Source organism: Vicia villosa, linkage group LG1 (genome assembly GCF_029867415.1).
Source record: "Vicia villosa cultivar HV-30 ecotype Madison, WI linkage group LG1, Vvil1.0, whole genome shotgun sequence".
NCBI classification, from domain to species: domain Eukaryota; kingdom Viridiplantae; phylum Streptophyta; class Magnoliopsida; order Fabales; family Fabaceae; genus Vicia; species Vicia villosa.
The window spans coordinates 41,550,464-41,566,754 of NC_081180.1; the positions used below are offsets into that span (position 1 = coordinate 41,550,464).

Below are 16,291 nucleotides of genomic sequence, written 5' to 3' on the forward strand. Positions count from 1 at the left end.
TTATGCTTATGTTTGGATATTGTTATTTCCTATGTTTTATTGGATATTGTTATTTCCTATGTTTTATTGGATATTCGGATGTATTGATTAATATTTTAGATATGTTGTTTTAAGGCTATGTGCCCTAGATTGTGGATTTCAAAATAGCATGTTTGGAAATGTTAATTTGAATTTGGTAGATGAATATAGTATGGGATGTATTCATTGAAACTCTTAATAGTAATTCAATTGTTTCCGCAAGCATTTATGCATAATGTATGAAAGCATGAGATTTACATTGTGGTGTTACAATATGATCTTTGCATGTTATGAATGTTGTATGTATGTTATTTTGGGATTTTCATTTTGTGGAAATCAACATGTGACGCCTTTTTTCCTGTATGCATGCTTACTCTGAGTATTGTTTATTATAATTTGGGGTTAGAAAAGGGGTGTTACACCCATCACCACACCAAAGCCAAGGTTAGTTGCATTCCTATGAATCAATGTTAGCATGCTTTCACGATCATCAAAGTCTTGCTTGCTACTAAAGTCACCTCCGACATCTTCCACATTTGCGACTACCCCATCGATATTCGTACAAACATCGACTAAAGTAGCTAATTCTCTTTAAATATTATCGGGGTGCACCATACCTATTTTGTCAAAATCACACAGAATTACAAAATGCTGGAAAAAAAACGCAGGGATTATCCCGTAGATGCACCTACGGAAGTGTTCTTCCTCAACACGTTTCGTAGATGGATCTACAGAAACTTTGTAACCTTTTTACAGAAAAAACCATTGATAATGTGAACAATGTAGTGGTTGAAAGTGATTATTTATTTGAAATTCAGACTCTTCTTGCTCTCTTTGATTTGTTGCACGAAAAAGTTTGAGTCTTGGAGTGAAATAGGATATTGATAATGTAGGATTTTTAGGGTGTGGAATGTGAAGAGTTTGAAGAAATAAAACAATGGGGCGAGTGATCATGCTGGTTCAAACTATATCAGACACTTCCGTAGATGCATCTATGGAACAATGTGGCGCTAAGCTATTCCGTAGATGCACCTACGGAAACGTCCTTGAACTGATTTTATGTGTATTTTTTCTCATTTATACTAGTTTATTACGCTTCCGTAGATGTATCTACGAAAGAAATTAAATTTTTTTTAAAATATGGAGTGCTTCCAAATGTGCATCTATGAAAGTTGGGGGAAACAAAATAAAATTGTGTGGTGTTTAAGAGATCCATGGGATTGGTTGAGAAACTTTCCGAAAAAATTGAAGACCAAAAACAAAAGATTAGATCATTATTATGTACTAGTATTATAATTTGGTACTGGTATTATAATTTGAAAATCAAATTAATATCCATATAACTTGACTTATGTATTTTTCTTACTTTAATTTGTTTCTACTTTTTTTTTAAAAAAAGGTGGCCTTATCAAAGAGAACGACCTCTATATTTTGTATGCTCTAATACTTTATAGGGTTAATACCTATTTTCACCCCTGCCATATGGGGTTGGTTTGAAAAACCCCCCTGCAAAAAAAAAAGTTGCAATAATTCCCCTAACAATTGAAGATTCTCTCGTTTTAAATCTTGTAAAAATTTGATTTTTAAAACCAACCTTGCCACTTGAAGGACTCTATCATTTTGAACCCTGTAAATTATTATTTTTAGTAAAACCAACCTTGCCCGTCATACTCCAGAGGGTTTAAAATGACATAATCTACAAGATTATAGGGTTTAAAATGACTGAATCTTGAAATGGCAAGGTTGGTTTTAAAAACAAAATTTTTACAAGGTTTAAAACGAGAGAATCTTCAAATGTTAGGGGAATTCTTGCAACTTTTTTTTTGGCAGGGGTGTTTTTCAAACCAACCCTATATTGCAGGGGTGAAAATAGGTATTAACCCTACTTTATAATACATTTTAAAGAAAGGGTGCAGATGGTATAAATATAATAAAGAGAGTGAGTAAAGGAAGAATATATATAGAGAGAAAAGCAATATTCATTATTTTAACTATTAGATTGAAAAGAATTAATGGTGAAAGATATGAAATAAGTCTTGATAACTTACTCTTGAAATAAGAATATCTCTTCTCGTAATAAGAATTGTGAAACATTTTGTAATATAAACTTATGGTAATTTATTGAACTTGTTAAATGGATTATTAGAGCAAATGTGAATAGGAGAGAGAAGAGGTAAAGTTATTAGGGAAGTCCAAACATCATTCTGAGCAGCCATTTGAGATATGCAAGCCTGCCGCTGATGCAAACAAAATAATGAAAAATTGAATAACTCATAGGACACAGCCTGGAAAGTTCCTATGAACAATATCTGTTACCAAAAAAACAAAAATGGTAATACTAATTTACATGAATATAGTGAAGGATGTGAAAGATCATCCGCTCCTGTTATTCATTCATTCTGGAGCCTGAAAAAATAATGGCAACGCTATATGAGAACAGAAAAGAAAATAGTAATTGAATGCACTCCAGCTCCAGGCCCTCCCTCGCCCTCAAAATTTGCAGAAGCATTACGTATAAAATGAATAGAGTGTTAGTCAATTCCCTTAGCCAACAAACATGACCAGCACTCATTTGTCAACCATGGGATCAAAACCTGACATGTATTTGAACCAAAATTTGCAGAATGGAAGACTTCTTATACTTTCGGGTCTTTTAAGAACATACAAACTTATTAGACACTGTCTCCTGAACTGCCAGTAGAATACATAGAAGAAGTTGGTAATCCACGAATTTTAGGCAAGCCAGTTGTTTCAGGCGAATTGTGTCCCCATTCAACTGTTTCAGCTTCAAGAGGTAGGTCATCCAAGTCCTACCAAGATGAAATACAGTTATCAGAGACCAACCATATTTTGGAATCAACATGATTAAGCAGGAAAGTTCATGGATTTCAAGATCATATAAATATATATTGGATAATATATATGTCCACAAATCATAAGAAACTGATACAGTAACAGTAACAGGTCAACTACACTCACGTAGAAAAGTGTCATCATGTTCAAAACATTGAGGTCAACAGCCTAATTGTTCACAGAGAATCAAGGTTTTAATGATAATCATATATAAACAAACCAATTACCAATGTACAACTATTACGAGTGTTCACCGTGCGAGAAGCCAATGTCAGTAGCCAACAATTTGAATCAAGGAGAACCACAATTGTCTTCTAAATAAAATATTAATTCCATTAAATAGAGATGGGCAGCCTAAGCATATGTTTGGTTCAAGAAGAAAGTAAGAACGGGAAAGATGTAAAAAAAAAGTGAAGAGAATGAAATAGAAAATCGAGTACATTTGACGCATTGTTTGAGAAAAGAGAAAGAAGAGACAAACAGAAGATAAAGAATTGTGTTTTCTTCTCTCTCCTTGATTGCTTGGAAAGAATCTCATAAGAGAGAAAAGACAGATATCATTGAGTTAAAGCTTTGGGTTGAAATTTTGTACGATATAAATCACCATGCACCTTCTCATGTGATATAATTATAAATCACATTTCATCATATCAGATCCATCAAATTAATAATCAATTAAACTAAAATAAGTATTAAAATAAATTAATTAAATTAGTTAAATCTGAGAGTGGAGATTTTGTATGATGTTGGAATTATCACCAAGCCAGCACCACGGACCTTCTCATGTGTTATAAATCACATTTAATCAAACGAGATCCATCAAATTAAAATAAGTACTAAAACAAATAAATTAAGATACATACAATTTAATTAATTAGAAGTAATAATTTACATATCAAACTAATAAATTAATTCAATTTAAAATAATCAATAAACTAGTATGTTGGTTTAAACTAAAGGACATTTTTGTCTTTTTAAAAAATAATAACATTTCTCCCTTCCTTCAGTCTTTGTCTATTTCTCCGCACTTTCTCTCCATAAGTGGATAGGGAAAAAATGTAAAATATGGGGTACATTGTTTTTTTTCTCTCTCTTCCCTACTCCTAAGAATTCAAGAGAAATCTCTTCAACTTACCTTAAACCTCTCACTTTCCAATTTCTACTCTACCAATCACATTCACACCCTATAGGATTAGGAGAGCAAATAGAAGCTTTTAATGGGTTAGACTTGTGCCAAGTATTCTCAATTGGATGAGTAACAACTCAACTACTAGTTTTCAGAATAGCTTTGTAACCATCTTGGAATGAGTAACGGTGCCCCTCCATTCATGACCATTGACCACCAATCCCCTACATACACCACCCGTCAACTCACATTAAAAGTTTTTAGAATTTGTGGGCCCCATTGTTTTTTACTCTCTCTTCCCTATTTCTCTCCTAACAAATCAAGAGAAATTATCAATCTCTCTTCAACTTCCTTGTCACCTCTTTTCTCTCTATAGATGTTGGTCTAAGTGAGCAGATCAACGTTATTAACAACTATCATGAGCTCTCCTCAGAAAATCACAGACAATTTTTTAAAGGAGATCCAAACTATCATAAAATAACACAAAACTTTAGTTAGAAAATGCAAACTGAAGTGTTAAAAGAATCTCACTCGAAAAGCTTGTTGATAAGCTCGGAGCAGTTCTCGACAGCGCTTTCTTTTGACGGATATCTCATTAGGCTCTTGCAACATCTCTTCAAACAGATCGTCTCTGGTTTTTAAATGACAAAGAGCAAAATTAGCAACCAAAATCAGAAAAATTATATCAACTCCAAAATAAATCTGAATCTCCAGGCTACAACCATGTTACCTGTATAGATTTGTGATGAAGACATTGTGCAGCTCTCTCTTCGTGTTATTTACCTAGTTATAGAATGCATGGAAATTCAGGTATATTCAAAAACACTCAAGTAGCATAGGGAATATACTAAACTGCAAGGAACGCTATTAGAATTTTCTGGAATTATCAACATATTTTATAGATCTCTTAAGACTTGTTTGTTTCCATCTTTCATATATTTCTTGACTTGTTTTACTTATTTAACAAGGATCAGCCTATCAGGAATCTAGTAATAATATAAACAAGGATTAGGATCAGGGCATTGTCTTTTGTAACACTATCACACACCATATTATTGATATTATATTCTATCATTCAGATACTCCTCATCTTGCCTTTATTGTAACCTAAATCTTTGTAATTTCAATATCAATATAGTAGATACCACGGCCCACAAAACAGCCTATATCTAAATTACTAAAGTTAGAGTGCATAAATAACAAATCAAGTAGAGAAATTGCAACTACTAATAACAATTCTATGCACTTTTTGTGCAAAAGCAACGAGTGGATTAGCACGCAATATGCATAACATTTGGTTGATGGTCATTAATCAGATTGCAAAATAGATTCGGTACATGGGAACATAAGATTTTGGTGTACCACCTAACATACCATTCGATTTTGAAAGCATCATACACTAGCTCTAAACTTATCACTAAAATATTTATTAAAAAATGTAAAGTCAAAAAGAAGGAAAGATACCAAGAAGTGCATAATCGCCTTAGGAATAAGATCTTCAACATTTTTTCTGACAATCTCGTAATATGACCTCAAAAGCAACTTTGTTACTGTAATTTCAACAGCTAGTGTCTCTGAACTTCTCTCAGATGGCCTCAAGACAGAAGGGGGCTACAAAACCCAAAGCACATTAAATACACATGCAGGCGTGCGCACACACACTCATAAAACAAATTGTCGAGAAATGAATGCATCAATTTCAACTTTAACATAGTATATACACCTCTCTCAAATGAATTGTAGAGGATGAATGCACACTCTGAACTGGATCATAATGAGGTTTACTATTTGTATTCTCCCTCATAGACACACGGTTATCACCTCCACCAAAAATAGATGAGATCCCCCAACTAGATCCACCAGCGGCTCCTGAGGGAAACAAACACCACGCAACCAAAAACATCAAAGACAGTTGATTGACCAAAAACAAAATAAAGGTGCCAAACTAAATGCATAACAAAGCACATGCCTCCGAAAACTCAAATATTAAAATTAATAAACAACTTACCTGAATGCACTACTTTGTCAGTATCCGATGCAGCACGCACACCCTGTTTTTTTTCCATATCATTAGTATCAACAAATTAGAACAAGATAATATAGTATCCCTCATCTTGCCATGAAAAGTAAAACCTCCAGTCAACAAAACAGGATAAAATTACATGATCTGCCATTCCACCATTGGCGTGTCTTGCAAGAATAGGTCGAGACTTTACACTTCTTTCAGAAGCTAATCCTTTCTCAGAATCCAAAGCGTCCTATTAGAAATTAACGGGAGAATTTCAAACCAAAAATAGGAAAGCACAAATTAGTTTTCACAGCTAGTATGAAAAACAATGTATAGAGCCCACAAAATGTATGTGTACCTTCAATTTAGAAACTGGCAGAGAAACTGTAGAAGACCTGGTCTGTTGAACTGCAGCTTCTAATGCTTTACTTCCACCAATAAAATTTGGGTGGGAAGTGTTTATGTAATCCATCTGCAAAATGCAGTAATTTAACCAAGACATTGAGGATAAGGAATAGAAGTTTCACTTTAATAGACAGACCATCATCTTAATAAGCTAATATTTGTTAACAGGTTTCTACTAGAACTCCAAAAAATTATGAATATAGTAGGATTCTAGATGAAAAGAGGAGAAAATTATAAGAGTTTGAATATTACTAGTAATAGCTTGAGACTAACTTGGTACAAAAGAATAAACGCCAATCCTTATTTATAGGAATCCATAGGCTCAATCTTAACTAAATAGAGAAATTAGGAAACTAATCATAATAATAATAATAATAATAATAATAATAATAATAATTAGCATAAAAACAAACTTTGAAAACAGTCCAAGATACTCTAATAATCTAAGATAGTAAAATAGATATTATAAGATATTTTCTAATGCTCTAAGTTCTCAAGCTAAAGCTTACCAAGTTTTAAACTTGTTACAAATAATTCGTTTGAAATAGAAAATATAACACCTGCCATAATTAGTCCTAGAAAAGATATATTGGATAAACCAATGAAAAACTCCAGAACAATCAACCAATAAAGGTTGTGCTGAAGAAAAAACCACCTAACAACAACCAATGAAGAAACTACCAGTGACATTCATGAACAGCAGACAACCCAAAACGATATAATACTAAGCCAGTGTTAACAGCAGCTGAAATCCAAAGTAAAAGATGTCACATCTTCAAACAAAACCAAAAAGGATGAATGGCCAGTGCTATCCATAGCTGAAGCCTCGGCTAGAAGGTGTAAAACCTTCAAACCGAACTGAAACAAATTGAGTTCTGGAAACAGCAGCATAAACAGATACGTAGTGCAGCAAGCGACATCAGCTCTGAAGATGCAACTCGACTATAACAACCAGAAGCATGTCTAAATACTAAAATGAAAGTTGCAGTAGAAGGGGAAGCATGTCTATATTTACGTAACACATAAGTAAAATTTCATCATACCTCCATTTCTATGATGTGTGTGATCATAGTCTCTGAGGGTTCAAGGCCTTCTCGTAAAAAGTTTCCAATAACTTCATCCATGTGTTTTCTCAAGAAAGGGAATCGCTGCAGTTCAGTCACCATACAGCGATGGCTGATCTGAAAAGAAGATATTTTAATCTGGCACACATTTGCAGAAGAAATGGCAAAGCTATAAATCCTTACCTTCATTAACTTGTCATATATAAACCTGGCACATTGAAGACTTGGATCCAATAGCCGAGATATCTGCCTCCGCACAAGGACTTCAAATGGAACCTAGTTAGATGGAAATAATAGATAAGTATGTTTCTTTTTTAATACCAAAGTATGTTCTGCAGTTGGGGAAAAATTGCTCCATCAATGATTCAATAGTATAAATATGTGTTCCTTAAAGAAAACGGAAAATTATATGTGATGGCAACAAGACCTACATCTGGAACAAACAGTGCTGCTTTAGGCCCAGTTGCATTCTGTATCGCGGTACGAATATCATCATCAGTCAAGTCTTCACACGGATCCACTTCCTATAAGATACATTAAATGACATTAAATAATAGGACTTATGAACTAGCTGAAGAGAGCAACACAATAGTAATTGGATCTCATGACTTTATTGTTGCCTAAATAAATGTGTGCTCATATAAAACATGATTTTTCTTTTCCCTTTTAGCCGTTCAATTTGATACCAACTTGTATGCAACATAGTTTGTTTGAACAGTAAAAACAAGGCACATGAAGCATTTAGTTCAACATTTGCAAAATCATTAATAATACTTGACATCATCATCGCCTTTAACAAAAATCAAATTGCATATTGTAATAGATCCCAGTAGTTTTATTTTATCTTTAGAAATTATTATTTTAATTTTAATTAATTTTATTCTAGTGTATGGGTCTGTTAGCGAAATCTAAACTTTTCTCTGTTTAAACAAATGAACTTCTCAAGAACAGTCACCGGAATGCTGCCGCTGCTGCCGGAGAAGTATCCACGTCCACCACCGCTGCCGAAAAGCATCAATTATCGCTGGTACTAACACGCGCCCTACCATAAGAACCGGAGACCGTCGATCTATCTACGCCAGAAACTATACCATCACAACGCAAACATCCATACGCATCCGGCCTAGCTCATCCTTATAAAACCGACTTGTAACGGGAGAATTGCTGTCGGTTATAAACATATGTTCATACCATATATTTTCTGACATGGGACTCATGACTCAACAGAACTATCGTATTGTAATATAACTTTGAAGTAATATATTATAAAACCTTTTTCTACATGCTATCTCACGAGCTCCAGTTTTGAAAGTCTAATTTCTGCATAAACCCTAGCCGTCAGTATATTTTTCCGCATTAGGTACACATTTTTCAGTGAAATGAATTTAGCTTCTTATTGCATCTTTTATGTCCGCAACAAATTTTTGCCATGTTAGCGTCCATATAACCTTTGTCACAACCTTTGTCATAGTGCGTTTAAAACATCATAAATCACATATTCGTGTCAACAACCATGACAATTCCTTCATCTCAAAACACCGAACAAGATGTTAAAAATAAAAGCAACACCACCAGACGCCCCACACGTTCCCAATGCATGACCCACAAGCATTGTCCTCCCTTGATAAGGTTTTTGCTATTTTCTTGCAGATTGTAAGATCAGGTCATCCTTTTTCCATTTCAGTGGTCAAAATCATAGTTCGAAGAAACTCAATTTTTATTTTTGTTGGGGCGACTCATTTTTTCGTGGATATTAACGCATTTGGGTATTTTACACAAATTTTGTGCGCACTCCTATAGCTTCTTAGCATCAACGACTGAGTTGTTGTAGCCTCTTCATTGCTGTTTGTTTGGTATTGGAGTTGTTCCTGTTTCATGCATGATCTAAGGGCAAGACATTTGCAAGTTGTAGACTAGGTTTTTTTGTTCAAAAAAGGTGGAAATCTTGTTTCTTGGAGAAACAAAAAGCAAAGCGTAGTGGAACGATCAAGAGCTAAACAGATTTTAGAGTTATGGGACAAGAAACTTGTTAACTATTGTGGATGAAACATGTTCTAGAAGATTTTAAGACACTTCGTGAAGATCCTATGAAACTGTTTTGTGACAACAAATCGGTCATTAGTATTGCACATAATCCTATTCAACATGACAAAACAAAACACATTGACATTAATCGACATTTCATTAAAGAGAAGATGGATAGTGGATTGATAACTACCACTTACATTCCTTGGAGGTACAAGCTGGCATATGTGTTAACAAATGATTTTATTTTTTATTTAATGAATTTTATCTTATTGTATGAGCCCGTTATGCAAAGCCCAGTAGATCTAGATTTTTCTCAATTTAAACAAATTAACTATTGTATTGTAACATAATTTTCAAATAATATATTATTAAACCTTTTTCTACATGTGTGAATGATGCAAGAATAATGAGCAGAAAACCTGTTAATGGGCATCTAAATTAAATAGGATAAATTGATTAGATGCACACCAACTACAACCAAATAGATATAGGCCAGGTGGGTCGTTATTTGCTAATAAATTACAAAGGGTAATGGCGTTATAAGTTAACTATACCCATTTGCTAATAAATTACACAGTTAAAATCATATATACAAAAAACAAAAAGTTCATACCTCTAAACTCCTCACAAATATGGATTGAAAAATGTAATTAATTCGTGCTCCACCTGATAGCTCAGATGTAGACATCGCCTCATTCTTCCCCTCTACCATGGAGGAGAAAGCTTTTTTCAATAAAAAAATAAATAGAATTAGTGACTTTGGGAGATAAACAATTAGTTATATATTGAAAATCAATTGGCAAATATTATCAACAACGGAATGATTTTGCAAATGTAAGAGCTGAAGAGGAGATAAGAAATCTTATGGTTGAGATAGTTAAGTACCGTCACAATATTTTGAAAGAATATTCAGGATAAGTGCGCCCTGCCCAGCCTGCAAGATATGAAGAATCATGTATAGATACCCTAAGGTATATGGCCAGTCAAAGCACGAAATGTGTTGCTTTATATAACAAGAAGGAGAATCATCATACAGTATTATTTACAAATGTCATAGAGACACATCAAAATATTAACACATGCCTTAGACTCTGTGATATCTCCATAGCTTGCATGTTCCTTTGCAAGAGTGACTAGTGAAGTGCTTATACGTGCTTTCAGCCCTGGTAGCACAGCCTTGATATGTTGTGCAAGAATCTGCAAGAGATGAACAGGCAAATATGTAAATAAATTTAAAATGCCCAGGTCCAGGAATTGGAATCTTCTAAGAATTTAAAACAGTTTGATCTTTTGGGTAATTTCTAGGAATTCCATATTTTAATTGTATGAGCAAGGTGAAGGTATAGTTAAGGCCAGCATTTAAGAAATTAAAATAAATAACAAAAACTAATTTGCATTTTCAACATTGCAAAGCCTACCTTGTTCAACTTCTTTGCCAATTGAGGAACGCCACAACTATCAGCTAGACCACTATATATCTTGAATAGCACAGAAGAAATCAGAATAAAGAAGTGACATGTAATGAATATTACAAACTAGTATGCAATAAGTAATAACACTTCCTTATAGGATGATTGCGGAAAAACTTCTCTTCAGCATCAAGAGCATCCTTTATACTCCGATTCATCATAATATCCTAATTTGACATGAAAACAAAACAACTGGATTTTAGTATTACATGTTGACCTAGACACTGATCAATCAATTTACACAAGTGCATATTTGTTTGGGTTGATGACATATTGCCCTTGTGTGCATGCACTCAATATTTAATAACAACCCATTCTTAACAGATAGAAGCACATGCAAAGTCTAAATGTAGCAAGCCAGAAGCGGCTGTAATTCATAACAGTGTGATGGAATAGAACACATTACCTCCTGGCTCCGATTCACAACACCGACATAACCAAGTCGCAGGGGAATAATGTCTCCCTTTAACAGATTCCTAGCATCAGTACCTCTGTCCATGATGTCCAACTACAATCCAAGTCCAAGCAATTTTGTTCCTAAACTTGTCAGAACAAGCAAACCGCATAACAAAATTCATAATTACATTTTCATATCAGAGAGATATACTATACTAAACCTTGGTTATGACACCTATCGTTCTATGACCTGCAACAAAGGGAAAAGGAAAAGAAAGCATTTAAAAACCAAACCCATAGATTTCGAAAAAGATTAAATTGATTTAGGGATATAAAAAGGGCACCATCAGGATCAGCATTTCCAGCCATTTGAAGAGCATCAGAATTAGCCATATCTGAATTAGCAGGAGTAACAGCAAGAATGAGACAAGTGGGAACTTTGATATAGGACATGATCATGGTTCTAATTCGAGCTTCAATATCCGAAGGTTGATCACCAACCGGAACCTTGGTAATACCAGGGAGATCCACAAGTGTAATATCCAGAACATTAGGCGAAAAAATCTTGAGGCGAATCTGCTTATCAGAAACTCCTTTGTTCCCTCCAGCTTCCCTATCAGTTTCAGCCTAAAAAAACATCACATCATCATCAATATCATATTCTATTCAATTCAATTCAATTCAACTAGTAGCGTTATTGAAATTGAGAGAAGTGAACAAACCTGAATTTCAGCGCGGACTTGGGAGAAATCATGGAAGGTCCGGCCAGGTAAATGAAGAAACTCGGCGGATTCCGGTTGGGAGGATTGAATGTGAACGAGCTGGAGAACGAGAGGTCGTCTCGTGCAGATTTCGTTACCACGGGGGAGGAAGTCACGGCCGACGAGAGCTTCGAGGACGCTAGACTTGCCGCTACTCTGGCTGCCGACAACGGCAACCTGAGGGAGGTCGATGGTGGATTGGCTTCCGACGCGGCTGAAGATGTCTTGAAGTTTGTTGACTAGTGAGATTACGGAGGATCCGAGCGGGGCGCCGTCGTTGGCCGCCGCCATAACTTGATTAGGGTTTTAGCGGCGATTGGAATGGTGATAAGTGATTTTGTTAGTTGAATTGAATCTCAGCTCAACTCACTTCGTGTAATTCGCGGTTTTCAACTACTTTGAGTTCTTTCGTAAATGAAACAGGTTTTTTGAATGATGAGAAGAGGAGAAAAGTTAAGCAAATTTCGAGAGTTTGAAGTGTTCAATAATCAATATAATAATTCAGTCATTATTTTTCGCTAATGACAGTTGGGACTTCTGTGATCTGTCAACAAAAAAAATCAATTAGGAATTCTCCAAATATATGTTTATCAAAATCAATAAAAATCCTACACTTTAGAAGTGGCATAACAATTCACTTGTTCACGTTGATAAATTTAGGCAAAGTTAAATCCATCACATCCATTCAACACAATAACAAATGATTAACACGTTGGACTCTAGCTGTCAACAAAAATAGATTGGGTTCATTTCATCCATTTGACAATTTAAATGGTTAGAGCAATTCATCTATTTCATTTTTGTTTTTATTCAATCCATTAGTTAAACTGAAAATTATCAAATTCATTTGATAAAGAAATATCCAAACAAAATATAATTAGATTTCGTTGTAAAAACTTCGTAGATATTTTGTGAAATTTGAAATGGGGTTAAGTTACTTTCGTGTTCAAACCTGTCGTTGTCTGGCCTCAAATTATATCGTCACAAATCTTGTGTGGCATCTATGCTCTACAAGCAAACCTCGGCGTGCAAAGTATTGCTATTGAACAATATGTTCAACATCGTTCGACAACATAACTCACACGCGCTTAAAGGGAGACTTCAGCACCTAAAAGAAAGCCTTCACAACACTCCCTAATAGAAAAATATTGTCTAAGAGGTTACGTTAGGATAGACTTGTGTTATTGTCCCAGAACCAGTCATGACAGAGAGAGACGAGGCTCTTTAGTAGAAAGAATCGCATAAGAGCGACAAAAGACTTGTGGTAAAGATCTGTGAGAGGTTTTATGCGCATTTCACAACCCGGAATCAACGCCCTGTAATTGAAGTCGCCTCAAGCGGGTCATCTGAGGAAATAAAGAGAGTTTGCGGTCATACAAAGACCAATTCACAGAGGTTGTTGTCGAGGTGAAAGGGTCTCAAGAAGGTCTTTAGTGTTGAATATTTGAGAATGGCCTTTTGAGATACCACCCCTTCAAGAAAAAGTTAGGGAAGAAGAAGGTGAAGGTTGTCTAGAAAATGTTATCTATGACTGAACCTTACATGCTTCTAGAGGAGAAGTTGACCATGCAATTTGACAACCCCGACTATATCGTGTCCCATTTCAGTAGCCCGACCGGTAAGGAGTCCCACCGGCGTCGAGATGACTTTGACTGGGGTATGTTGGGAAAGTACGACAAGTACACCTCCTAACGGTATCCTGGGAGAAAATTTATCAAGACTGTGCAATTATTGAGTTTCGAAAAGGAGGAATCTGACCTCCTAACCACATTAAAGAGACATCTCAGACAGGCAAATTAAAGTATTGTCGCTTCCACAAGAGTCACAACCACAACATTGACGATTGCATCCAACTGAAGGAAGTCATCAAAGGACTAATCAAGAGCGAACGGCTAACATAATATGTTAATAGGGAAAGTGGGATAGAGAGGAGTCACTTATGGGTAAGTCTCCCTCAAAGACCGCGGAAGCTGGAACAAGTAGAGAAAGCAAGGAGGCAAGTAAGGGAAAACGCTCCTACATCGCCGCAATAACCGGGGGAGCACCACGGGTAAACCTCCGCTCCAAAGGCACTATGAAGAGGAAGACTGCAAAAATGTTGTATGCCTATCACAAGGAAGGAAGTACTTCAACAAAAGTCCATAACTGACTTATGTTGGGATTCCAGGACTCAGAATATTATAGGCATTCCCAACGAGATCTTCTCCTTAGTGATCATTAATACGATTGTGCAATTCGACGTATCAAGTATACTTATTGACGACAACATCTCCTATGACATCATGTATTCGAAGTTGTTCGAGACGATGGGATTGGATCGAAGCGGTTTATTTTCTAACGAAAGCTTTGGTCTCCAAGCATTTAATAGACCCACTACCCATCCATGGGTATATGTGGAAATGAAGGTTTCCATAGGTGATGGAAAGGACATATGGGGGAAATTCTCGATTTTTGGTAGTTCCCTGCATAAGTGTTTATAATTGCATCTTTGGATGACCCTTCCAGCCATACTGGATGTTGTTGCCTCGTCGGTGTATCTAAAGCTTAAATACCTCAACTTGTATGGAAAACCGACCACTACGAACGATGACCTAGAGGGAGCAAAGAGAAAATATTAGGCTCTCCATAATGATCAGGGAGAAAGCACAGACATGAAGATCAATGTCGTTTCCTTCACCAGTTAACTCAACATAATGGGTATCCATCCTCCAAGAAGGGGCTGAACAAACCAAAGAGAATCAAAAGAATAAACGGCGAATGGCCCTCCTAGTTATGTTTCCTATTTCCGAATCATCTCAAATATTATACACGTATTGTTTATCTCCTAAAGTACATATGTGTCTGGAAATAATAAAATTAGAGATGTTGTCGAAGACGCTTTGCACGTTCGACGAGAACAATCAATTCCCGGTGCACGGAAAACTTAGGGTACAACCGATAATATTGATGCCCGGATGAATTCAGAGGTGTTGTCAAAGACGCTTTGCACGTCCGACAAGAACAATCAATTCCCCACCTAAATTTAGGGTTGATGTTAGAGACATTTTGCACGTTCGACGAAAGAAATCAATTTCACACCTAAAGTTAGGGGTGTTATTGGAGACACTTTATACGTTCGAAAAAAGTAATCAATTCCCCACCTAAATTCAGATGTGCTACCAGAGACACTTTTCACATTCGGCCACAACAATCAATTCCCTACAGGAAATCATGACCCACCTTCGCCTGGCAGCTAGCCAATCCATATGCCATGGTGGGTTGGCCACACATCTACCTTTGACCTGGTTTTCATCTGGTGGAAGGGATGGGATCCGACCTTTTGCTGGGAACAGCCCCAGTGACGTCCATTTAATTTCAAGGAAAACCCTCGTAAGTTCGCAAAGATCCAGAGCTATACACTCAGGATCCTACAAAAATGCCATAAATTGGTAACGAAAAGCATTTCATTCCATAAAAAAGTATACTTACATACTCTTCCATTACAAGGTACTATATAGACAATACATAAAAAAAAAAATTGACATGTCTACTTCCACAGAGAAACGATCCCTCCATCTTTGACCACTTAATCCGATTAGATTTGTTCATAGGAAAGAGTCAAAGGGCGGTGAAAATGCTCCATTTGCTGTGAAGCATTCTCAAATAATTGTGAAACTACCTCAAGGGTACTACTCGTACAGTCGGCTAGTTGCTGGTTACTCTTCGTCACAGTCTTCGCCAAATGACTCACCTGGTCGAAGAGAGAACCAGCGAGATTCAAATGAAGCAAGGCATTCACCTCCCGGATGAGAGAGGTAGAAGCTTTTTCTACTTTATGCAGGTATTTGTCCCGTTAAAGCTTCAAATCGAGAATCCTCGCGTCTTATCGTTTCTCAGCATGGTGTCGGCTAGACCAAAGAGCCTTCCAGTGGCCGGATCCACCAAGGGCTAAAGCACCGAACGCACACCTGGCATATCAGGCAAGCGTAACCAGTTCTTCCTCCAAAATAGTCCAAGAAAGATTAGACGAGTAGGAGCGGTCCTTATCTAGATGAAAAGGTCGGTGACCTCTAGTAGAATGAGAGTCATACCCCCATTAGCAGGGGCAAGCATTTATACTCGGGATATTCGGTAAATTCAGCAAGGACTATGCAAAAATGTCACTCCTAGTCGATTGTATCCCC

At 36.1% G+C, this 16,291-nt stretch overlaps 1 protein-coding gene across 1 annotated transcript; it reads right to left on the minus strand.

Moving 5' to 3' along the window:
- Positions 1 to 2,170: 2,170 nt before the first annotated feature.
- Positions 2,171 to 12,691, minus strand: LOC131635348 (dynamin-related protein 3A-like). The gene is made up of 20 exons (XM_058905969.1): positions 12,090 to 12,691; positions 11,712 to 11,994; positions 11,589 to 11,617; positions 11,378 to 11,479; positions 11,062 to 11,138; positions 10,921 to 10,972; positions 10,586 to 10,699; positions 10,388 to 10,436; positions 10,116 to 10,225; positions 7,906 to 7,998; positions 7,658 to 7,750; positions 7,454 to 7,591; positions 6,364 to 6,477; positions 6,160 to 6,255; positions 6,006 to 6,048; positions 5,721 to 5,866; positions 5,462 to 5,608; positions 4,728 to 4,780; positions 4,529 to 4,628; positions 2,171 to 2,828 (listed from the first exon to the last, which is right to left on the minus strand). The coding sequence occupies exons 1-20, from the start codon at positions 12,417 to 12,419 to the stop codon at positions 2,691 to 2,693; spliced, it is 2,307 nt and encodes a 768-aa protein (XP_058761952.1). The 5' UTR covers positions 12,420 to 12,691; the 3' UTR covers positions 2,171 to 2,690.
- Between the last annotated feature and the right edge of the window lie 3,600 nt (positions 12,692 to 16,291).